The sequence below is a fragment of the Anguilla anguilla genome, chromosome 3 (genome assembly GCF_013347855.1).
Source record: "Anguilla anguilla isolate fAngAng1 chromosome 3, fAngAng1.pri, whole genome shotgun sequence".
Classification (NCBI taxonomy): domain Eukaryota; kingdom Metazoa; phylum Chordata; class Actinopteri; order Anguilliformes; family Anguillidae; genus Anguilla; species Anguilla anguilla.
In genome coordinates, this window is record NC_049203.1 from 44,940,017 (window position 1) to 44,965,576 (window position 25,560).

At 37.4% G+C, this 25,560-nt stretch overlaps 1 protein-coding gene across 3 annotated transcripts; it reads left to right on the forward strand.

Moving 5' to 3' along the window:
- Nucleotides 1-5,798: 5,798 nt before the first annotated feature.
- LOC118223871 (CD99 antigen-like) lies at nt 5,799-25,360 on the forward strand. 3 transcript variants are annotated; one of them, XM_035410881.1, is made up of 13 exons: nt 5,799-5,993; nt 10,235-10,273; nt 10,758-10,817; nt 11,394-11,426; nt 12,038-12,082; nt 12,590-12,622; nt 14,229-14,282; nt 14,566-14,646; nt 16,451-16,480; nt 16,713-16,742; nt 22,238-22,351; nt 22,984-23,091; nt 23,329-25,360. In XM_035410881.1, the coding sequence occupies exons 1-13, from the start codon at nt 5,936-5,938 to the stop codon at nt 23,355-23,357; spliced, it is 714 nt and encodes a 237-aa protein (XP_035266772.1). In that variant the 5' UTR covers nt 5,799-5,935; the 3' UTR covers nt 23,358-25,360. The 3 variants fall into 3 exon arrangements, with proteins under 3 accessions (XP_035266772.1, XP_035266773.1, XP_035266774.1); XM_035410882.1 differs by lacking the exon at nt 12,590-12,622; XM_035410883.1 differs by lacking the exons at nt 22,238-22,351; nt 22,984-23,091; nt 23,329-25,360 and adding an exon at nt 19,209-19,635.
- The last annotated feature ends 200 nt before the right edge of the window (nt 25,361-25,560 follow it).

Genomic DNA, 25,560 nt, shown 5'->3' on the forward strand with positions numbered 1-25,560 from the left:
TCATACAATTTGCTTATTTCAAATTTACTATGTGGTGATATGTGCTAGATGAATGTAACATTTCCCTTGGACCAATTATAAACAGCAACGTTTGTGAAACATACAGTACTACAAAGGAATGGCTAAGGGGACTGGTGAAAAATCCACAATTTGAAATGCTTTATAATGGACAAAAAGAATGATACTATTGGTCATTCACACTTGAAAGAGAAAGTGAGTTTGGTCCTAGTGGCCAGTATCCTGGCGTCCTGAGATTGCTCAGCTCAGACATGACATTCAGTGCTCCTGCAACCAAACTTTAAGTGAAGACAAGAAACTCTGCATTTTAGCTTCATTAGTAGATGATACATGACAAATATGCCAAATATAGAATTTCTGTGTGCCACCATAGTTGCATAGGTTGTCCATTTAACAAGCACCCCCTCCTGAAGACTCATCTGCAAATAGAGCCCCCAAACATGACACACTGGACAATAGCATCCATCTGGGAGTTCATAAAAAATATTCTTTCACCACTAAAAAGTCATAATCCATAATAGCACAAGATAAAGCCAACAATAGACTGAATGTATGCCAATACAGCAGTGAAAAATACTACTCACTGACTAGCAAAATAAACGTGTGTAATTATACTCCTATCTATATCTGAAACAAAATATGGAATAAATTTACAATCTTACCATTGGTCTTGCATGTAAAGATCTCCTGTACAAGATTCAGCAGTCATTTATCGTCTTGAACAATCAGTTTGAGAAATAAACACGCAAACAGAAAAGTGGGGGTAAGCATTTACATCAGCCACGTGCAAAACCTCACTTGATTTTTACACCGTTAACTCTTTGGTTAATTTTGGTTCAATTGATAACTGCTTTACATTACAGTACAGGCATTTAGCAGACGCTCTTATCCAGAGTGACTTACAACATTTTTTTGTTTATCACATAGCATTTTACAATGCATCTATTTATACAGCTGGATATATACTGAAGCACTGAAACGTTTCTTTCAGGAGTCAAACCATCTGATTTGTGGTGAAATATGATTATGTCATGATTTACAGCAATGCACAATTTAGACATTTTGGATAGATTTGGAGACACCCGGGTAGCTGCTTACTTTTTGCTTCATAGATCTTTCATAGTTCCACATGTCACCCTCAGATTTTACACACGTGGTCATGCAGGTTATGACCCAGGACCAAGTATACTTTATCCAAGTACAGTCTACCTGTTTTATATATGTGATTGGTCAGTATTTCATCTCAAATTAAACGAGAACAACTTCATTTTTGCATTTTTGATTATGTTGGCCTAAAATAGTTACTATGACTTAAAACTGAATTGTTTGGCTTGTACCGCTGTCTGTATTTTATGCTATTGTTTATATACTGAAGAAAACACGTGGTTGTGGCATTTTGAAACCACTACACGGCATGCTATGAACAAGGAGCATTTTAATATTGTAGCAAATAGACATTTAGCCTATACAGATTTGGAACCTCAACAAACTAACTACTATGACCACAGATGGTTTTCAGGATTATTGTCCTTCATTTGTCCTTCAAAACCTCGTCCTGTCTATATGTTTAATTTCCTGTCTTATGAGTGGATATGGACTCATAGGCCTATATTGAAACGCCGTGCTCCACAGGTATGCGTGGAATCACAGCACTCTCAAATACAGCATTTTAATGCTATGTTGATGCACCGTGCGCTTCCGCTTGCATAAGACTGATTGAACAGTAGTCGTTTTGGATGCTTTTCACGTTGGCATGGAATACTACTCATACAGCGCGATACACATTGTGTATCTATGGTGTGAAATATTTCGTTATGCGATTCTAGCAAAACTAACAAAAATGAACCAATAAAGCCAAACAACAACAGAGAAAATTTGTATTCCCTCACACGGTTGAACATTTCAGAAATGAATAATAAAATACTGCATTAAATACATGATATACTCCCTGAATACATAAAATAGTAACACCGTCAAACAAACGCATGGCGCGTCTACTGAATGCGTGGAAAATACTGTTACCGTCCGCATAACCTTGCGGCGCGTTGACCGTCTAATCTACAAGAAATCCATGATTCAATACACCAAGAATCGGCTACACAAACTAGCACTGAACTGAAGAGAACGCGCACCTAAGTGAGAAAACATTCCAGCGGCAAATGCAACACAAAAGTAGCCTACTCTGGGCGGGCGCTGGGACAGTACCTGCGTTTCGATTCAACTTTCTTTGACATGATTCGTGTAAACAGAGAAAACATTAACAATCACGCCTTTTATTTTTCTAAATTGTGTTACACGAGTGGGAAATGGGTATCGCTTCTTTTTCCTACAACCATGCAGTTTTCTCCTTACTCACCTTTATTTTTGATGGCCATCGCTGATAGCGCGATTTAATTTATGACAAAGGACCATTAATTAGTTCTCCTTTACCTCTGACATTGTTACGGAAACCGATTTAAAACAGACGTGCACGCCGGGTAGCTCCTTACACTAAACGTGAAAATAAACCAGTTCGGAACAGTGGGCTAAACACGGTGTGAAGCTGCAAATAAGGATTGACACACAGACAATATACAGTTTAACATTAGATCTGCATCGAGCAATTTCTACGAGGAAAGCCTTTTACATTCTCAGACTGTCTTCATGTGGTTTGTATGCAACAGAAGAGCCGGTCGACTTACCAGCTTCTCAATGTCAGTTTATGTTGCTTATATCTTCAAGTCTGTCCAGTTCCTCTAATCAGATGCCGTGGTCACAATCCACGTCTCGGCATATGTACCATAAAATGACATAAAGGATGAGCAAGATCGCAAAAATAAATAAAGCTACTAAAATAGCCTTGGTAATTGGAGATATGAGAGACTGCATGTCACCACGAGCTGGAGGACAGGGGTGCTATTAACACGAACACTTATGAGCGCAATGAACGACACTCAGTCCCCAGCTGCATTGGATTGGATCCTTTGAGGGTCGACATTGGTTCATGTCAAATTGAAATGTTACGGAGACACCCCAATGCTCCTAGAAATCGTTACCAAAAATCCTGTGTAATACATAATGCACATTCACTTTTTAAAAATTCAACAATTAGTATGTTTTCTATACACTAGTGGCGGAACCGGCAACGCTTTGGGGAATATCCATTAAGCGTTTAGAAGCGAATAAGAAAAGTTAAGGTCCACCGTTGCTGAGCTTGGCTGCGTGAAGCAGCTGTGCTTTCCCGCTGAAGCTTGATTAGCATTCAGAGGGTTTCCCAAACGCTTTGCTCACGTGACGGGTTTCTCCAAACATGCCTGAGGTGAGTACAAACGGCTGGAGTAGATTATGTGCGTTCAGATTGTGACATAACAGTATAGGAAATGCTACCAGAAAACGGGATTAAATAAAAAATAGAACCACGTACAATGTTTACATATATCTTTTGTGTCTTTAATTCGTAAATAAATAAACTCCCACCTCCTCCTCCTAATACTAGGCTACTACTGCAAAAATGTATGCGTGGAATGTGGAAATTAATTTTTGCACGTGGTTTGTGTGTCAATGACAGTGTCGGCTGGTATAATTTTAATATTGACATAGCATGCTAATGGAAGGAATGGTAAATATGATATTTGGTCAATGTAAAATATATAGACTAACCTCTATGTGTGAACTATGTGCTGTATTGTGGTATGGAATAATCAGTATGTCTTCCAACAGTTCAACGCAACAAATCAATATGCTTTTCTGGTGTCTTTTGAGTTAGTCTGCACGGAAACAACGGTAAAATAATTAGACATCACTACTGAGTGGCTAGTACCATGATCTGGATTTGCAGTCATCAGACTATAACAAGTATACGCGATGTAAGGCAACGTGACCTTACCTGCACGGACACAAACAGCATGCACTGGGCTTTTACATACGCTAGATGGCAGTCTTATTTTGGCAGTCCACTTCATTGTCCGGTATTTTGTTAGTCCGAAAGTGTTTGTAAAACTGTCCTGAACATGAATAGCACAATCAATCAATCAATAAATCATTTTTTATTTATATTGCATATTTCACGCCATTGTCACAATACGCTTCACAGACAACCCTAGCCTAAACCCCCACAGGAGTAAGCCTAAAGCAACAGTGGCGAGGAAAAACACCCTGTGGCAGATGGGAAGAAACCTCAGAAGGGACCAGTCTCAAGGGGGAAACCCATCCTCCACTGGTTGGCTCAGGGTGTAGATTGTTGACCAACATATCTTCCATTACACACAATTTTACACCTTTCACGATATCAGATTGTGATTGACTTTGACTGTATATGTGAAGATTTTTTTTATTTTTTTGTAAAAGTTTTTTTCTGCGATAAAATAACATTATGATAAATAGTAACATTGGGCCTCATTCACAAAACTTTTCTGAAATTATTTTTACTTTTGTTCTTTAAAATGTTCTTAAGAAGAAAAAAAGAAAAGAAATTAATGACATGTGCAGACCTTTGTTTTTGTGAATATCCCAGGTGTATGAGATGATGAATGCTGGCTGTTTGTAAATTTAATGTGCAATCTTGTTCATGTGATTTGCATAAGGAAACTGCCATGAACAACTACCGATAAGAAAAAAATTATAAATACCTAAATGTTCTTGGAAACATTCTTACACACAGTTTATGATTAAATGTGACTGTACACGTGATGTTCCGTGAATGAGGCCCATTGGGAGTCATTTGAATCACATGGCCCAATTAGTTAAAAATAAAATCCATATTGCATTAATTTGTATAAACTTTATATTTAAACACATTCAGAACACTGCTTATGTCTATCTGGTCAGATAGAGATGAAGTGCTGACAATAAGAAAAAAGCTAAAAAAGCTTTTTTTAAAAGGCTAGATATGCAATAGCCATTACTTATACTGTGAGCGGAGAGTGTCAGTGATGACAATGTAATACACTAATTTAATTAAGCTGTCATGGAAGTGCAAATCTGATCATAACATTCAAAGGTCTGAATTCACACTTCTTAAGATTGACTGGTTGAGCATAGTTTATTTCACAATTCAATATTACACAACACTGTGGTCCTGATCAGGGGCATCGTAGTGGGGGGAAAAGTGGGACTGACTACCCAGGGACCGAATGAGGGGACGGTCCTCGGAAAGCCTGGAATGATGCATGAGAGACATGGATCAAGAGAGGAAGGGGGCCCACAGAGACTGCTTATGTATAGGGCCCAGAATTTTGTACTACACCCCTGGTCTTGATAGTAGATAAACCAGGAGCACAGTGTTGTATAAATAAAATAAATGCATGGTTGGTTTTCATTTTAATTAGTCTGTATAAGAAATGTGGATGAAGAAAGAAGGACAAAAAAGGGAAGCTGACATGTTCAAGAATAAAAAAGCATGAATGATACCAGTAAACTTTTATATTGCAAAAGCGTCAACAGCATAAATAGGTTTTTTGTCTAATAAAATATTTTTTCTTAAGAGATGCATACATTAGATGTGTTATACAGTTAAATTGTAATTATTGTTCTTATATTTCACAAAAGAAAATACACAATTATTATTGTTATAACAAAATAAACTCAGTTGAAATTGACAGAATGTGCATTGAACAAGTTAAACAATAGGCCTAAAGACACATTGAACGCAATGTAACACTACGACATTAAATCTTTGTGCCGGATATAACCAAGACACACCCATTTTTACCAACCCTCCCAGTCACTGTAAATATGGGCGTCTTGGCCCTCAACGTTTAAAAGAGCGTGACAATTGGATGCCGCACCAGTCAATCATATTTTGGGCGTTGCTTAGCAGTTATGTACAATACACCCAAAAAAAGTTAGTCGTTTGCTGAGAAACTTTTTAGAAAATCAACAAATACATCAGCGGGTCCTACTTATCGCTTCCTTATCCTTGTACAAGTCAACTACTGTGATGTTAAACTTGTGGATTTTATTATTTGCGAGTCTAGCAATCGGAGCTAAAGCGCAAGGTGAGTATTCTTATTGTTGTTGCTATTGATGACAATGGTATTTGTTTTTTTGGAGTAGTGAGGATTTTTATTTATTTATTTATTTATTTTTGCTAGAAAATAACCCGGTTTAGTGTTTTAGTGTTATAAAACCAAACAAATAGTTTAGAAACGTAGCATATGTTATATCCATGCTTTACATGAAATGGAAATGGAGATTGGAGACGAGAAAGTACACTCGTGTCACAAAAGTTTTGTCGAATCAAACTTTGTATGCCAGAGTGGTAAATTTTCTGTGGTCTGCTGCTTTGTTTCAATAGTAGCAGTTTGATTTTTCTGGTTGACTTCCGTGGCAAGAATAGTTTTCTGAACTGAAGTGGCACGAATGTGGGTATAGAGTGTTGCCCATGGCACGACAGGCAGTCGCTTCATTTTGCAGGAGGAATTGCGTTGTCTTTCGTAGACGCAAAGACGATTTCAGATGAATGCGATCACATAACCGCTGGGTGGTTTTCTTAGAAAAGTGCCAGTGACTCACATTAACGCGCCCGTGCATGCAGACATTTCAGTTCTTGAGGACGATCTCAGTCACGCAAATACATGACTCTGTGTTTGGTATTTCGTTGACTTAAATGTAAATCTATTAAGAAATAATAAAGCAATGTCACATCACTGATGCATTGTGCGGTTGGGCGTCTGTAACCTGGTTTAATAACACTGTTATGCACAGTTAAGCTTAATTACCCTCAATTCGGGGGAAATAACAAGCAAGTGACTCTGCGCGACTCTGCTTGCTGCATGTACTAAATCTGATTTGTTCTATTAATATAAATGGTCTCACTTCACATTCACAATAATATTATATACTGAGTCAGCGGAACTGCTATATATGTTTACTTTGTATAAATGAATTCTTATACATACACAAAGGGATCCCTTTTGTGTAATCTACTTAAGAATTGTCAGGGGCCTGGCACATTGTGAGCAGCTAAATATCCAGGGAAGGAATGAAGCTTGGCTGCAGGCAATTAGACTAACTCATACCAGACCCAGCTTCAGACCCCACCCTTACAGGGGAAACCGTGAATGTTATGAAAGAGCACGGGTTTATGACTCACTTCGCGTGTGTGTGTGTCTGTGTGAGAGAGTTAAAACATTGTCAAAAAACAATGACTTAACATTGTTAAAACAAGAATATAAATAGCCCCAATGTGTTCTTCTTTCTTTCACTGGTGCAACAAATATACAAATATTTTCCTGAAAAATGTTAACCTGGCAATTGCTAATTATATCCTTGCAGGTAAAATTACTTGGACTATTTGACTCACCTTTCTAGTCCTGAATTTAAGACAAAAACTGAATGCAGGGTTTTATTTTGAATTCCTGCACTTATATCTCAACAAAAACATGTTTTCAACATACAAAAATGTCAAGTTACTTATGCATACAAAGCACTGTCTAGTTGTAATTAATAAAAAACTTGCTAAATCTAGGCCTGCCATTAAAAGTATTGATTTAAAAAATGAGGCCAAGATACAACAAACAATATTGGCTGTCTTACTGTAGCTTGCACAAATTAAACAAGCTCCATTCCAAAGCAATGCTACCTAACCAGCTGCAGGCCTGGAGACAAGCCCGTTGTTGGGCAAAACCTGCAATTGTAGTCCAAGGTTTTAGAGCCTACCTAGTAGACATGTAGCTGTGTGAGTCATAGCGAAACCCAGTAGCACCATGGCACCGATTCCCATATGACTGGTAGGCCTACCTACTAACTTTACCACAAATATTATACAGCTGTAAAAGCAATAGTTTTAGTTTTTTGGCAATTATTTGTTTGCAATCAAGTAAGCTTCCACACAAAACAAAAATGGCAACCACAAAGTTTGAAAAATGTCATTTATTGGCTGAAATAGCATCAAGTGCATTTCCTTGTATTTACATTTCCATATATTTCCATTTTGCCTGTGTCCAAATATCCTGCAACTGGCTACTTTCAAGATATTATTGGCTAATGTAGTTAAATGTCCAATGGGGAGAATTACTGAGGAGAATGATTGTGGGACTGGAGCATTTGTGATAACAAAATCAGCGGGACAATAAGGAGAATATTCCAAATTTGGGGCTTTATTGCATGGATATGTGAATTTGTATCTGATTTCTGTGTGTTTGCATGAGGTCAGAAGGTAAAGAAGTTAATGTTCTTAAGGGCTGACTGTCTGTAGTCATTGTGGTTATATCAGTAAGAAACTCTGAAAAGTGCCTATCTCTCTGTGCTGTATAGGCATGGGGCATGTCCCGCCAAGCCATAGCTTGGCGGATGGATATGCATACTCTTACGTAAAAACATTGACCTATTGTATAATTTATTAAAATATTGTCTCCAGTGGTGGTGCTGAGAATTTGAAGGCTTTCCTACGTGAACAGTTTTCTAATAATACATTGGCGAGTTAGTGTATCACTTTAACACTGAGTATGTGACTTTAAGCTCCATATTGTGCATCACAGTGACTCACAAGTCTAACCGCATAGACTGAAGGTGGGGCACGTAAGGGTTTTCCAGAATAGCCATGTACACTATTGAAGCAACGTTGAACAGCGCTGAACAGCATTGCCTGCTCAGCTTGCTTTTCCAGTTAATGACAGAATGAGATCGACGCTGTCTTGACGAACACTGACAGTGCAAGTCTCACTCAAATAATATTTTTTTTCTGGCTGAAAATGGAAGTTAGATGGTGAATGCGTGACAGTGACTGCAGTCGATCCTGCTTTGCTGCCATTGTCAACTCGACGCGGTGTCTCCCTATGTTTAGCTACATTTACATTATGAAGTTCTGTGAACTGTTCAAGAGACCACTACAATGCATTGAGCGTAGGCTATAAAAAATGGAAAAAAAAAAAAAAATTATAGAAGAGTTCCACATCGTACAAAAACCGCAAAAAATGTACAAAGGTAGGCGGTTTCCATTGAAAATCACGTCTATATCGGACTCTGGAGTGGCAGGCAGGGCACTCCCTGTCTACTGTCTCATTCTTTTAATCAATTTAGCAGATTTCCCTGAAGTAAATTTTGTGTGACTTGAAACTTGAAAGCAGCATGCAAACTTGAAAGCAGTCAAAACTTAAAAAAAAAATGTAGTATCATTCATGACCAAATTGTACCAATAAATGCATGGATCATTTCTAATTGTGTTTTGGGTTTTTTTTTTTTTTTTTTTTGGTGCGATTTCTTCTGTAGGTGGCTTAGGTGGCTTAAAAACTCAAACGTAGACTGCCTCCTGAGACATTTAAATGCAGGAAAAACCCTTAGGTAATATTCACTTTTACATTTTTGAACACTTGGGAAGGCAAGGTAAACAGGTGTTGAAGATAAAGCTTCAGCATATTTAATTAAAGAAAAGTGATAACATAGTAAAATATGAGCAGGCAGTCCTAATTATTAGCATGCGGATAGCAGGCTGTACTGAGAAACACCCCAGGGCATGCCTTTGAACTTGCCCATTTTATTTTTCTTGAGAGAACAGGTGCAAGCATGTTGTCAAACTGGGTGTAGAAAATTCAGTTGTGCTGTATAGAAGCCATCATAAGTGAAAATTGACAAAGAACTCCATTTGTTGCTTGAAGACATGTCAGAACTAATAGATGTCACCAGAGCACAGACATTTGAATACAATGGTCCTGCATGCTCCTTCTTTATGTATTTGTTTATATTTTGACAATTTCAAAGCCCAAAGAAGATCATTTTTGTCTGTTTCTTCCATACACAGTCTCACTAAATAGTCCATGTAACATGCAATTAGTGCAAACACGAGCAGACAGTCTGTGGTATGTATACATTATTTGTATGGATACTCTTATGGTCAATAAACTGAAACTAACTTGCAACACCTAGGTTGATATAGTAACAAAACAATAAATTTGTGTTCTGCCTGAGTGATTAGCCGTATTGTTATAGGATTAATTTTGTATTACATGATAAATCATACGGTTTTATGATGAATCTTATTTTTGTCATACTGCAGGGTATTAACTGTCCAAGCTGTAGAGTGGTTTGAAATTGTTTCAGTACAAAATGTTACATGTCTTTTTTTTTCTTTTTTTTTTACTCCTTGCCACCTGAGCCATTTCAAAATCAGGGAAACTACTGCTTTCTATTACTTTCATACTGCACGCTTGGTTTTGCTCAGCTGGCCTCAGTGAAACACTTGGCTTTATCTGAACTTATTTTATCTCTTTCTGAAATTCTCTGAAATTTCTTTTCTCAGGCTTTGACCTTTCTGATGCTTTGGGTGGTGATGAGAAAGGTAAGTTTTAGCCTTGGTTTTGTTGGTGGGCTTGGCAGTATGCAGTTATGTTATGTGTAGTATTTTAATCCATATTTTTGCAATGCATTAGTATGCATATTTTATGCAAAATGGCTTAAATTTGATACAACTTTGTTTCATGTGAATGCATTTGTGCCCTGCCAGTAATAATATAATGCGAGGCTTTTTTGCTTCCTATATATTTTGTTAAATTAATTTATTGTTCTGTAATTCTCTAACTAAATGGCAGCAGTAATAAGCAAGTACAATACATGCACTTGCTTTTTTTTTTTTTTTTTTCAATAAGGAAAATGTTTAACTTAGTTTGAGGAGTATCACAGAAAAAAAAATTCAGAGCTGTATTACCACTTTTATTTTTGGTAATGGATTACATTTTCACAATATGGTATTTTTCTGTACATTTAATGCAAATGAAAAGTTTCTCAGTATCACTAAATGAGTATCTAATCAATATACTCTTCAGATCCAACCAAGGCTCCCATTCCAAAAGTCCCAGTTGACCCGAAGAAACCCGGTGGTGATGGTACAGTTAAATCACGAAACATATTTTCCATATATTTCCAGCATACAGACCTTTTTGGCACTTACATCTCAATTAACTTCATTACACAGTTGAACCTTTGAGATGTGAATGTCTTGGGGATGGATGCTGTTTAGAAATCTAAACTGTTCGTGCCTTTGACAGTTTCTCTAAAAAGCATGCATTTTGATAATTAGAATGCTGTGTTGATTTAATTTTTTTTTTTTACACTATTGTGGCCTTAATTGTTTAAAACTCTACTCTGATTTCATAACAATACACCAATTAGTTTAAATTAAACAGTTATCAAACAATAGAAACTTCATTAGATTCATTCCGTACTATTTTACAAAAAATTTGTAATATTCATCCATGCCTATTTGTGAATTGTCTCATAAATAATTACTATGGCTTGGTTACATACAAGTGACTGACTAATTCTGATGGATATATCTTTATGCTATCCTGTATGCCAACCTCAATAGTTTTTATTTTATTGTGTTAACATATTAAATGTACAAAGACTGATAAGATTTTCCCATCTGATAAAGTATTCATTACAATAATTATTTATTGCAGGTGGACTAGATCTTTTTGATGCCGTGCACCCAGGTAATTAATAATATTGATGTTTTCTTGTCTTATTTAAATACCAGTGTAATTTCATTGTATTTTCGACAGTACCGTGAAAAAGTATTTGCCGTCTTCCTGATTTGCTCTATTATTGCATATTAGTCACACTTAATGGTTTCAGATCTTGAAACAAAATGTAATTTGACAAAAGGAACCTGAGTAGTACATTTAAAAAACTATTATTTCATTTTTTTTGTGTGACAAATATACATTAAAATCAGTGTGACAAAAATGCAAATCAGGAAGGAGGCAAATATTCTTTTTATGGCACTGTACATCTTCTTTCAATATAATCAATGTGGAACATAAGTTAACAGTTTTTATAAGTACACATGACTTCTGAGTAAGCATTGCCATTCCTCCTGGGAATTGAGCTTTCAATCCTTGAATTACAAGCCCAGCCCCCTGACCATTACGTGATACTGCCACAATATATGCAAACTCAAACCTGGACTCTATTAATCATAACTCCTGCCCCTGCTTTTTATGACAGAAAGTTTGTTCTTATTGCCACATTTGGATGTACCCTGGGATGTATCTTTCTCTGTATCTGTGCGATATTTTTATTTGAAATATTTTTCCTCTTAAAGACCCAAAAGACCCTGCTCAGCCTCCACCAAAACCACCGGCAGGAGGTAAGAATAATAATTAATCCTAAATATTTCCTCTAAACCCTATTTCTTTAAATTCAATTTTATGTGTATAGACCTTGTATTTACATAGACTGTCACAAAGACGCTGAAAAACAGAATAGGATTATTGAGGGAGACTGCATCTGAAAATCTGAATCTCCAAAAAAAAAATAAGCTTGAGTTAAAAAAATCTCCAGTAGGAAGAAAACTCAAATGGTGTGAAAAAAAAATTGGTGGGAAGAAACATCTGCCCTTCTTCTGCTGACTGGCACAGTGTCAGTAGTCAATGATAGGCTAAGACATACTTGGGAATCAATTGGAGCAAATAATCAAGGTGGTTTAGAAGATTATTGTCTGGGGTATTAAACTAGCTGGTAAAAGCAAATAAGTGTATATTGACATGCAGTTCATAAGAGGGCCAGGGCGGTCTGAACTCAGGGTGGGGGAGACGGACAGAAGCTCCGGGGAAGCGAACAGACATGAAAAATGTTGCATCTTCTTCCTTCACAGATGGATTTGATCTTAATGATGCTCTTGGTCCAGGTAAAAGTCCTTCAGAAAAGTCAAGCTGTCAAGTGTGGATTTCACCTTCTAGGTCTCGTTGTCCAGCAGCACTTGGCGGCTTGACTTCTCAAGTAGCACCAGACATTCTTTGCTTTTGTTCTAACTCTTCGGGTTCAAAATACTTACTTTCAGCTCGGCCACTCCTCACTGCTTTCCTAGTCGTGAACTGAAAGATTATGACTAGAAAAGCATCTCCTTATCTCCTTAATGGATTTTCAGAAATATGTTGTGTGTAGTCTCGTTATTATAGTTTTTATTATAGTTTTTATACCACCTGTTGACAAAGGGCTGTACAGTCAACACTTTGGGAGGGGGAGGGCATATGGGTGGTGTTGTGATCATATATGTGGAGCCATTAGTAGTTGCTTGTGCTCTGTAGTTTGGGGCATTGTCATTCTGGGGGACGTTATTCTCATTGTAGGGAGGTGCTTCAGCGTGGGATGGGGTGGTTGCTCTGGGTTGATGTGTGGTGATTGGTATTGGCCTTGCCCTCTAAGACTCCAGAGTGCACCAGTCTTGGGAATATTCATTCTTCACGACATGCACATCTATTTCTGGCATAATGTGGCTTAAGAGAGATATTCTTCATTGACGTTATTCAAATAAACTTTATTTCTGCATTATGAACAGCTGAACAGCATCAACAGATTTGATTGATTGAATTCATCTAAAAAAAACTATTATTTCGTGTAAACCTTTTTAATATTTGTTTTAATGATTTAATTAAATATTTCCCTTATTGGAAGATTCATATCCTGGTCTGGGTTTTTCCCTGTAGAGATTGCATATTCTCTCTGTGTCTGCTTGGGTTTCCACCGGGTACTCTGGTTTCCTTCCACAGTCAAAAGGCATGCGGGTTAAGGTTAAGTGGAGCATCTAAATGGTTTGTAGGTACAATTGTGTGACTGAATGGTATGTGTGTGTCCTGCGATGGGTTGGTTACCTGTCAAGAGTGTATTCCTGCCTCTTGCCCAATGCATGCTGGAATAAGCTCCAGCCCCCTGCAACCCTGACCAGCACTAAGCAGGTTAGATAATGGATGGAAGATCCATTCTTAGAAAATCTCATACTTTGCCAATTAGGGCCTTTGGCTCAGACCACTTCATTGCTATAATTCTTATTTCATTTATCCTTCATGCCAGTGTGAATCCCCTTGAGACAGTCCTTGAGACAGACGCAAAGGTAGCAGCATGAACAATCACACAGCACGAAAGACAAAACAGCAGAGTGCTATACTTAACCGCACCCATAAAACAGAGAGACCTAATGATTCTAAAGGCAAGCAGCGGCTTCTCTGTCAAAAGAATGACATACAGTTTTAATGTTTTGTAGTAAACAGCACACGGAAAGGGTAAAGCAGGGAAGGTGATCTTGTGTCTGGAGCTCGTCTTGGCAGTTTTCCTCTCCATCTGTCTGTGTGTTTATGGAGCTTGTTTGTTTCTCTTGACCTTGGGACTCATTGCAAGTCTTTGATGTTTGTAATCATAATAATGTGCACAGAAAGCAAAAAGAACAGTTCTGTAGCAGAACAACTGTCCTCTCTGTCCCTAAAGTTGAGTTTCTTCACACATCCTTCCCCCTGTAGACCCTGTAACACCAAAGAAGCCAGCAGTTAACCCACCAAAGGATGGTGGAACCGGTGAGGCAAAATGATTAGTCTTGCAATTTTTGACTTTCTGTTTCTGCATATATGTTCCAGTGTGAGATTTGTTTGAATTATCTTTGCATTGCCATTGGGGGACAACAGTACAATATGGAAGTAAAAGTAAAAAGAAAAAAAGGTACTTTCACTCTTTGTACTGTTTCATAACTCGAGAACCAGTAAAATCAGTTTAAAACCTGAAAAATCCTTTTTTAGATAAGACGCTTTTATGCATTACGGAAGATATGTAACTAGGAGTTGCGTGTCCTTTTCCCTGAAGATGGTGGTACATTTGGAGACTCTGATTTGCTTGATGTGCTTGGAGGTGGTGGATACACACCAGATAAAGGAAAAGGTGGCGGTGAGTATTTTACTGTCACATGTATATAGTTTTTTGAAGTCTGCTTTTATTACTTTTTTATTGGGCCAAGTACCAAGGTGCAAGGCACCATTTTTTCCCTGACAGCCCATATTTTTTTCATAGATCTTTAATGCAACCCACATGACAACAATACGTGTAATCAATTCAAGTCTTAAAATACCAAAAGAAATACCACTTAATAAGAAGGATGCGTCCGCCTATTCTGCATGATCTGGTCCTCGTCTGGTTCACAGGACGACAGGGAAACACACGGCAGGTTCAACCTTCAGTCTCTCTTTGTTTCATCTTTATCTTGGTTAGAACAGAGAATCCAACTTTGCACATGCAGGTCATTGTGAAGGACAGTAAAATGCTTGCTTTACTCAGCAAGGGATACTCAGTTGCAAGACAAATCCAGAATGAAAATTTTTTTTCAGTTTTTTGGTAAGTTTTCAGCATGCTACCCAGGTCAGCTGCAGCATTTCTGATTCCTTAGCAGGAGTTAAATTTAGCTCTACTATTGAATCTGGGGTTTCAAAGTCAAAGGAATTTTTTCACCCACCGCTTGTCTTTCAAATAATTACACTTCTGCTGCGGAAAGTAATGACAGAAATTCCCCGCCAGCGCATCCAGATGTGACTGGAAGAGGCGCTTCAGGTCAGTGACCCAGTTCTTGGACACACAAGTTTCTTCAGTGTGTTTCATCATTGTCGGGAACATAGACTCAAAGCTTTGGGTTTTGAGTTGCAGCTGCCACAGTTCAAGTGACTTCTGGAAAGCCTGAATTTCTTCACAGTGCCTGAAAAGATTGTTGACCCTTCCCAGTAGTTTTGGATTCAGTTAAGTTAAAACAGAAAAAAAGTGTCAGCAAGATAAGACTGAGTTAAAAGCCATTTCTCCTCAATGAACAAATTTGCAAGAGGTAATTGTTTCTCGGTCAGTAAAGCATGTATTTCATCCCTCAATTCGTATACTCGGCTGGCCAAGATATTAATGAATATGCATTTTTTTGCGCTGAATGGATCTGATTTAGGTACGTCTGTGCACGCACCAGTGTGCACTGTCTTATCAAACAGAGATCGCGATACATATCCCCCAATGGGAGAAATACCAAAACCCCCAGTACCTACAAGCAGGTCCAAACAACAGGTGGAAGCTGGGGTGGTGGAGGGGTGCGTGCAATTCTGTGGGCTGCAGCAAGCGTAAAGTAAAGGTCATAGCCTGTGCTACTGCGAAAAGTAGCACAGGCTATGACCAGGACCTGAGAGGTCTGACTGTTGGTTTAAAAATGGCGCTCCATTACTGATGTGTGGATGTGACAGATGAAGTATGAGAACATGTAGTGAAGTGTGTATGCTATTGGTCGAGTATGAGAACATGTAGCAATGTGTACATGTGATTAGTTGAGTATGAGCACTTATTACTATTTATGAAATAATTATTTCATTTATGATCTGTCATGTTTAAACATATGTCTCTATGATTGTTATTTTTATTATACATTACAGTCTCTTAAATTTTATTACTGTTTGTGGATTTAACCGATTGAGTGCAAAGTTTGTCATTTGAACATTGACTGCAGGGACAATTCTTGAAAAGCAAATCTTTTAAAATGTGATAATATAATATTTATAGTATTGGATTTTAGAAATCATTGGGATAGTTCATCATGCATACTGCCTCAGTGTTTGGGTTTGTTTTATGTGACAATTTTTTATGTGACAAAAACTTTGTTAACATTAAGCAGATTGCTTTCTATTTACATGACATTAATTAGCTTTATCTGTCTCTCTTTTTGTTCCAGGACATATTAATAATCCTTCTTCTGATGATGGTATTTATTGCTTTTCCTTAATTCATGTTGTCTCTTACATTATTTGTGTAATTGAGCTGTTGACATTCCATGCAGACAAAAACTGTTTACAGTTACATGAAATTTTACGATATGTCAAAAAATGTAGATGTCAAAATTTATCATTTTCAAAAATTTGCATTTATGTAAGGCTTGCTCACACATAATGATTTACATAGATTTTGGTTGTGTAATCTCTTGTTTCGTTTTATAGGAGGCAAGGGCTATGAGGATGAACATAAAGGTAAATACCGTTTGCATTCTCTCTCATTCTCACTGAAAGCTGTGTGATATTTGTAAGGAAATTGTGCTTTGGAACACAATATTCTTAAACCGTCATTATGAGCCAAACACTGCAATAGCATGTTTAAAATACAGTAACCATTGTAAATTGTTCCTGCATTATGACAAGATGAAAAAGGTGAATGTGAATATTTCCTGCTATGGCAAGAGTTATTAAAAATGTCTTCTTGGTGATTAAGTGCAGTGCAGTCCATGGGTAGGGGTTTGACCCCTGCCATGGAACCTTCGAAGCTGTGATTTCTTCTTTGTTTGTACCGTTTTCTCCTCGTCTGAATCAAAAAATATGAAAGGAGGATAGACTGTCTGCTCCCATTTAATTTTAAAAAAGCATATAATAACATATATACAGTATCTTTTTATATGATTGGTAGTCCCCTAAACAAATAAATGACCAAACAGACAAAAGGGTTGGACAAGCTCTAAAATTACTTTTATTTGAATATTATTCAATCAATCCTTATACCTCAAAAATATGTTTTAGAAGACAATATAGACAATCTTTACTTTGAAGTGCATACAATTGTGCACTGTTTTCGTATCTGTTTAAAACTTTGGCCGTTCTATGGCACACGGTGTTAAATGCAGCCAGGCATTATAATCCTGGCAGAGGAGCATGAGCTGATTTGACTTTTCCAAGCGATCCACAATTGTGGTCCTCCCGGCACAGTCGAGCACACAGGCTTTCCCTATGTAAGCAGGCATTTCCTGCAGCACAGGTTTGAGTACTTCATTTCTTCATTAAAGAATTTTGGCTGAATCCTTGGTCAGAAGAAAATATTTTCCACATGGACGAGCACTGATCATGTCCCACATACATGTTTTGTTTTTGTCATTTGCAAGAGGATTCTGAAATACATTTAAAAGGGTGTTGATACAGCATCAATAAATATTGTTCTAGCTAGCTAGTGTTCAGTACTGATAGTTAAATGGTCTCCATACTATCGTATAACTTCATATCAGTTTATAATTGTATCTAGTTTGTAAGCTAACTGCTTTGATTGTTCATGGAAACTCCATAGAAATTAGTCCTGAAACATTACAAAATCAAATTTTAAATGCAGGTATAAACTCTCAACTAATTCTGACTCAGATGTTCATTAAGAAATATTGAAATCTGTTGGAGTTTGCAACAGACTTATCTAGCCAGCACCAATGCACAAACTTTCAACGATTCCTAGCTATTACTTTCGTTTTTTGCCATGCTTGCTAGGTATTACATTTTGTCATCTGGCTAACTTTTGCTGTCCATTAATAACTGGACAACAGCAAATGACTGTTTTGAAACAAAATATGAAGGTAGAGTGATATCTGTAAATGTACGTGATTCTCAGTGACTGGCTGTAAACACTCTCGTAGTATGGGCATCATATTCCATACACATTAGAGCACACCATTCCAACAAGAGGGCTGGGCCGACATACTCTAGAATGTTACAAAATGCCTCTGAAATAAACATATCTGTAAACTACAATTAAAACAATGGGAGCCACTGAGATAGAGGTGAGCAACCTGTATTACATAAGAAATACATACATGCAAACACCTATTTCAGATACTTAGATCTAAAATAGCCTACTGCTTATCTCTGACCACAACTAATCACTCATACAGGCGGCCAGAGATGGTCTCTCAGCCTTGTCTATTTCACCCTTATACATTTCTCCTCGGGCTAGATTCCACTCATTTTAAGAATTCCACACGTGCTGGCCACAGCTCTGAACATGTTTAGAATTGAATTTTAGGCGAAAATACAGTTATTGAGATGGGCGGCCTCAAATGAGTGAGACTACTTCTCACCGTGTTACGAGACTGCTCATTCCCAGGTTTCAGCACCAATTATATCACATGCTGGGAGGAACAGAAAAGCTGGACACAGGGAGGGGTGGGAATTCCGGTTCTCAGTTTATTTAAATTAGCGAGCGAGGGTTTAAACACAAACAAAACAAAACGAAAACCTCCTGCCTTCAGCTGCACAGGTTACAGGTAAAAATGATCAACTAAAATAAGAAAGACAAATAAAACCACAACAATAGCTTTTCAGTCACTTTTGTTCTTGTTTATCCTTGATCTCGCTCTGCCTATGGTTTCCCTGTCTCAGCCAGCTACTGTGGAAAGAAGCACACTTTTAAGCACCTGGGCTGATTCATTAACACAACCCAGGTGCGTGTGCTCACTCCACCAGTAGACATGGCAAAGACTCTTCACCGGATTGAATACTTAAGTTGCTCGAATTTCAGCATTTGCCGAAAATGTAAAAATGCCTTTTTTAGATTTGGAATCTCGATGCGCACAGTGGTGAATTTATTTTGCAAAAGGGTAGAGGGCACTTTTTGGGCCAGGCAGCTGCTTGAGGTTTTAGCTGTAAATTTTCCCCTTTCTAAAACACTGCAATTGTCTTTCATTGCAGATTTAGCGCTGCCCTGGACCCAGATCCTGAAACTACTAAGTGCTAACATGCCAGAGAACTTCCATATTTGGATAACCAACCTAAAAGGGGTAGTAGATACGCTGTTTGAAAACGTGATGGAGCTCATTGGTGTGACCCTGTGAGCTGAAAGTGCTGCACAATGGTTTAATCATCTTTTCTGTTCTGAGATTCTTGAAGAACAGGATTTTGTTTTTGGGGGGTGATGGTGGGCTGTCTGGCTTTTCTTGGAAATTTTTCCTTTTTTAATGACAAAAAAAAAGTTGCTGGTAGGAATTTAAGTAAGACATGCATGCAGTGTGCTCTGTGAAGTGTAAATATGTTGTGACGCTGGGAAGTTTGACTCCAGAACAGTTTCCAATTGATTTTGCCCAGCTCCTGTCCACTAATAAACCAACAATGAAACATCTGCCAGTCACAAAATACATAGTTATAGTGTGGTCCTATTTTACTTGACAGCATGTTATTGGTTATTTTCGAATGCGACTGGTTTATTATGCTACAAATCTGATCTTTTATTTTAGATTTGATTGTATTCTGCTGGCATGTAAGGCACAATATTAATCTGAACAGACCGGTTTTATTTCTGTGGCTTTGTGGAAATGCTATTTAACCCTCCTGTTATGTTGCGGGTCAAATTGACCCTTTTTAAAGTTTGAAAATCTAGGAAAAATACTTAAAATTATTTTTTCACTATGAAACTTCTTCTACTGGCCTTAATTAGTGTAATCAACATTTTAAATGAAAATGGTTAATTTCATGTATTTGCAAACCCCCCCTGGATGGGGATTGACCTGGGAACATTTTTGCTGTACCTAAAAAATGAACAGAACAGGAGGGTTAAGATGTCTGTTCTGGATGAAGTTCACATGACTTGAATCAGAATAAGTTTTTAAGCTTTTGTGGCTAAAAAAAAAACTTCTAAATGCTGGGCCATTCTGCAAGAAAATGTTATGCTATAGCTAGTGTGTAATGATTAAATCATTTAAACCAGGGCTTTAAAATTTGGGATGAAGAATTTTGTAATGTTGTTCATAATTGGTGGTCCTGTTGTGTGTGTATGTGTGTGTGTGTGCATGTGTTACGACCTGGTCTAAGGTCAGATTGTAACAGGGTGAATGATAAGGGAAATGGGTATGGGAAATGTACTGCAAAACAACCAGTAACTCCAGTCCCTATCTGCCTATCAAAATCTAACTGAATGCTAGTCTTCGAAGGGTACTGGGCACGCGGCGGCTTTGAACGCTGAACTTCAGACAGTTAGCCGATAGTCGGAAATCAGAAGTCTGAATAGCGCACCGCCAACGGAGTGTTAAAACTGCACACACAGTAGCTTCAGAAAATATAAAAGGAAACATAACAAAGCAAAATAACAAACTTGTAACCCAATGGAAGGATTTTTAGTGCAGCTAGGAAAACACAAACTAAATGGAGCAGTATACAGCGAGCAGAGGGCAAAACGAGTCTAAAATGAGCATATGGTCAAACACGAAATACAATCAGCAAACAAAGCGGAGGGGCTAGGCGAGAATCGGAGTAGAAATGAGAGCGAATGTTCAGAAACACAACATTACGGGCAAACAAACTAGAAGGGCTAAGGCAAGAATCAAAGAGAACGAGTCAGTGGCCATAGTCAAGATCTAATCTGCAAACAAACCAGAGGGGCTAGACTGGAATCGGAATCAAACAAAAATACGGTCGAAGACGCAAAGTCAAACGGAGTAATCACTATGCACAACACAGCAACCATGAGTTCGAAGAGCTAGTCTCTGCTGGTGGGTAGCAAATGGCAGCTATTTCAACTTGAATAACTGGAGACGGAAACGGCCAGTCAGATGACAAACTGGAAAGATGAAGCACGCACGCAACAGAGACAAATGTAAACACAAACTTACGACAGGGGTCGTAACAGTGTGTGTGTGTGTGTGTGTGTGTGTGTGTGTGCGCGCGCGCGCATGCATGCGTGCATCTTCATAGTGCATTTGTCTCATGCATTTGTCTGAAGCTACTAAATAGTCACACATTAAGAGCCTGTTTGTAGTTACACAAATAATTGATAATATGCATTTATTTGTTAAAGTTAAAAGGGTATACATTTCTGTTTTAAACCATTCTGTGTGCAAAGAAGGATATTTAAAACATTTAGAGACAACTTTGATGGCAGGTATTGGGGATTTGGGAGTTTCCGGTCTAAAGCAAGAAATACTCTTCATGCACTGTAGCTCTCTATGTGAAGTAAAATTTAAAAACACCAAGAAAACTCTTTAAAAATTTAAAAATACATTCAGGTTTGTGGTTTTGTTTTTAAAAAACAGAACAAAAAAAAACAACAACATTTTATTCCTATTCCCTTTTTTTTTTTACATTATTAACTGCCAAGTTTATTAAATCTGTGATGTGTTTTTATTTGTGTAACAAAAAAAGTATATGCTACTTTGCCGATGTTTATCAGTTTGATTTTAAAGAAAGGTTTACTTAAATCAGTTCATTGAGCTGTGTCACCACCCTTGGTCTTGATTTTAACAAAAATGTTATGTGTACGTGGCTTACCATCAGAAATCCAATTCAAAAATAATATCAATCTATATTTGTTCTGAACACCAAATTAATAGAAGTCTCTTTTTTTTTTTTTTGGTTTTTCCATTTTTTCCATACTAGCAAAGTTGTGGTGAGTTGTTCGGTAATAGCTCAGTGTACCAAACTGTGTCTGAGAAAAGTTTCACACATTTCGACATCAAGATTTTTTTTCTGTTCTGCATACACTGCTATTGGTTGTAAACCTTGTGATGAAAGAAAGATCTGGGGGCATGAGAATTCAGAATTCAATTCCCCAGGAAATTATTTCCCAGATTGTTGTGATAAAATAAAACGGTTGTATACTGCCATCTTGTGGTGTATTCTTTCCATGTTGTTTCAATTTTGCTTTTGAAATTGTAGCACATAACACTGTTTACTGAAACTTATCCAATTACAGATAAGGTAGCGTGACCTATTCGCATTCCTATTTGTAGAGACTCGGAACATTAACATGACTAGCATTTTGAGTGCTGTGGGTGTGGCAGTCGTTGGGGCCGTATCCAGTTACTTTGCCTACAAGAAGAAGAAGCTTTGCTTTGGACAAGGAGGTAAGCCCTTCATATGAATGTCATACACAGTGTATATTAAGTCAGCTAAAAGTGTAATGCATAAGCTCCTGTCCAACACAAAGTGGCAAATCTAGGTATTGACTACATGCACCACATCACAAGGCTCAGACCCTTTGGCAAGACAGTGTATGCCCTCATGGCTAGATCACCATCTGTGGTCATGTATGCAATAAAGTTCATATCGCCTGCTCTCAAAATCAGCCTTTCAGCATAAACAAACAATTTTCCCTCTGGATGCCCTACTAGTTTGATAATAATTAAGCAGATACTAAGTTTGAAAATTTGATCAAAATGAAGTTCACTGCTGATCAACCAACTGAACGTCAGATCAGCTAAGACCAAAATTTTTGTACTGTATGCGAATGATTGCTCTAGAAAGAGATTCAGTTTTTTTTTTTAATTAAATAAATTAGGCTGGCAGGTGAAAATCAGTGGGGAACCTGCACTGTAAAGGAAAAATTATGGAAGAACCTAAATACACATTGTGAACAATTTAATGAAGAGATGGCTTTTAACAAAATCCCAGCATGCACATCCATGCTAGAGCTAGCAGTTAAAGCTGTACCCTCTCTCATTTATAATTTATTTCGTTTTTATAATTGTTTCCCCAGGTAATCAGAGGGGTGGTGGATTAGACAAAGGGGGATCTGGGGGTCGATATGGTCCCGCAGGAAACCGCTCAGGAGGAGGAGCAGGAGGAGGAGGAGGAGCAGGAGGAGGTAGGCCTCAAAGTTCTCTGGTTTGCTTCCATTAAAGGCACGCTTTTTTTGTTTTCAGTGTTGTGTAATTAACTGGTCAACATATATTGATGATATGCTACTGATCAACATATTGAACATATTAAGATTCATGTAAGAATCTGAAGGAATTGTTTGTTAGTCTCTTTTTTGTGTATGTTAAATAGTTTTATGTGACTGTTTGAGTTTGATATCTTCATTTCTTTGGTCTAATTTCAGTTCTCAGCAATCTCCTCAGGATGGTGTGACTTCCATCAGTCAAACCAATGATAGGGATCATCAGCAACTAACAATGCTGCAGAAATTCCAGGGTGAGACAATGCAGATTTTAGTGGCTGAGTTGGACAATCTTTTTTTGTACAGCTACAAGCAGATAGTTGTGTATGTAGAAAATGTATGTATTAAAACTGGTACCACTTATTTTTCGTTAAGATTATGATAAAATATGTAAAGTACAATATTATTTTTCAAACAGCAATACATTTAATTCTTGATAAACATGTAAACAGCAAGGTGTTACTGTTGAATATTAATTGAACAGCTGAATTAGGCAAAATGTGTGAATGTACACATTTCACACAATACATTTAGACCAGCTAGAGTTGTCTATGCAATCAGCTTTGACTTGCAAGTTCATATGAAATACAGTTTCTGGTGTAAATTCAGTATTCAAACCGTAAAACACTGTCCACAAAATCTTTACCTAAGATTATGAACCTTTGTTGTATTGCACTATGTTGGAAAGGGGTTGTTTGGACTTGGTTGTTTTTATAAGTGGGAGTGAATGGTTTTTTGTGTCCCAAGATATTTTTTTATTTCTACCTGACAGGACCATACAAATATACTCTTGTACCATGACACATTAGGGGATATTTATTTTAAAAACTAACTCTATAAAAATGTATTGTAAATATGATGACTAATAGGATGCCCAATATGTACAGCATACAAGTGGTGGAAGGTATGTGCTTGTTTTCTATTAAAATGTCTAACTTCAAGAATAAATTTTAAATATTTGTCTCTTTAAGACATATTTTTGCACTACATCTGCAATAGTTTGATACATATCGCTTTATGTTCATAAAACTTAATCTGCAAGAATCAAAAGCCTAACTTAATGCCTCACATTGAGAGACAATATCTCAAGTATTACATTCCTATTGAAATCTTTCTGGACCCCTCTATGTATAACACTGTTTTTGTAATGGGGAATTTCTGTTTTGTCACAGATACAATGCAATGGTTTAAACAGTGTCCTCTAAACTCAATGGTAATCTATGTGTTTACATGAATAATTAGCATGCTAACCTGTGAAATGAATAACTTAACAGACATGACATCTAGGACTCTGCTGCCTTGATGCAAACCTACTTTAAATATGTGGGTTGTCTAATGAACTGCAGGCGCACCAGTTAGAAGATATTGACCCAGATAGACGCAGCCTGACTGGCATTCTGAACTGGTGAATAAATAAAAGGGTGAAAAGGTGCACTGCTGAAAGTGCACTGCTGATGACTACTCATTTTTTAAATGACCAAGCTCTTTAATTTGGACACTTGGGCGGTAAAAACAAATCTTAAAAAACTAAAATTATTCAAAACAATGATTAAACAAAACATTTTAAAATCTCATAAAATGTGTTTATCTCCCTCTACTACATTTTGAATGCACAAATGTGTGAAATAGGCTACAAGTATTTGTCATATTTAATTATGTGTAAATCAACAGTATTTTAATAAACAAATTTGACTGGTCAATAATGGTCTATGCTGGCATTCCTCACCCTTTTTTCTACCTGCAGCACATTAGCATTCATGTCTGTTTTAGAGTTTCATCTCTCAAAAAATAATTTTGATCATTCCTGTGAAGCGAAGAATGATTGGCAGTGAGGTGATGTTTAAGTCTGCTTGGTACCATGATGTGGGTTGAGCTTCTCTGCATGTAAAGGATATACCAGGGCAGGATGAATCCCCAGTGTATGCAAACCCATAGGACAAAAAAACATCATTGTAGAGTCTGCATTGGAATTACTCCATTTTCACCTTGGAGGTAGACCCACTTGTTTTGTGATGTAGCCACAAATTAGCCAAATAGCATTGCAGACTGCGGCTAATGCTCTTAACAAAACAAAACAAAACAAAACAAACAAACAAACAAAAAAAAACAGCCAATGTATTCCTTGATTATGATTTTTTTCTTCATGATGTGATGAATATGCTTTCAAATTTTAATAAAGTTATCTAAACTTGAACTGCAGTATTTTTGGATTATGTTAATTGGACATTGATTTTAACATCATGCAGACACTTCGTCACTATAAAGGAGCAAACACCAGAGCATGCATGTGCATTTTCATCCCTTGGTCACACATTATGAAGAGCCACAGAGCAGCAGTGTAGCATACTGTTTAGGTGGATGGACTTGTACTGTAATTCGAAGGCTCTAGGTTTC

Excerpts from the sequence above, each read along its gene's own strand:
- LOC118223871 (XM_035410881.1), top strand. The coding sequence starts at position 5,936 with ATGTTAAACTTGTGGATTTTATTATTTGCGAGTCTAGCAATCGGAGCT. Across the intron at positions 14,647-16,450 it reads AGATAAAGGAAAAGGTGGCG|GACATATTAATAATCCTTCT; the intron begins GTGAGTATTTTA and ends TTTTTGTTCCAG. Across the intron at positions 22,352-22,983 it reads GCTTTGCTTTGGACAAGGAG|GTAATCAGAGGGGTGGTGGA; the intron begins GTAAGCCCTTCA and ends TTGTTTCCCCAG.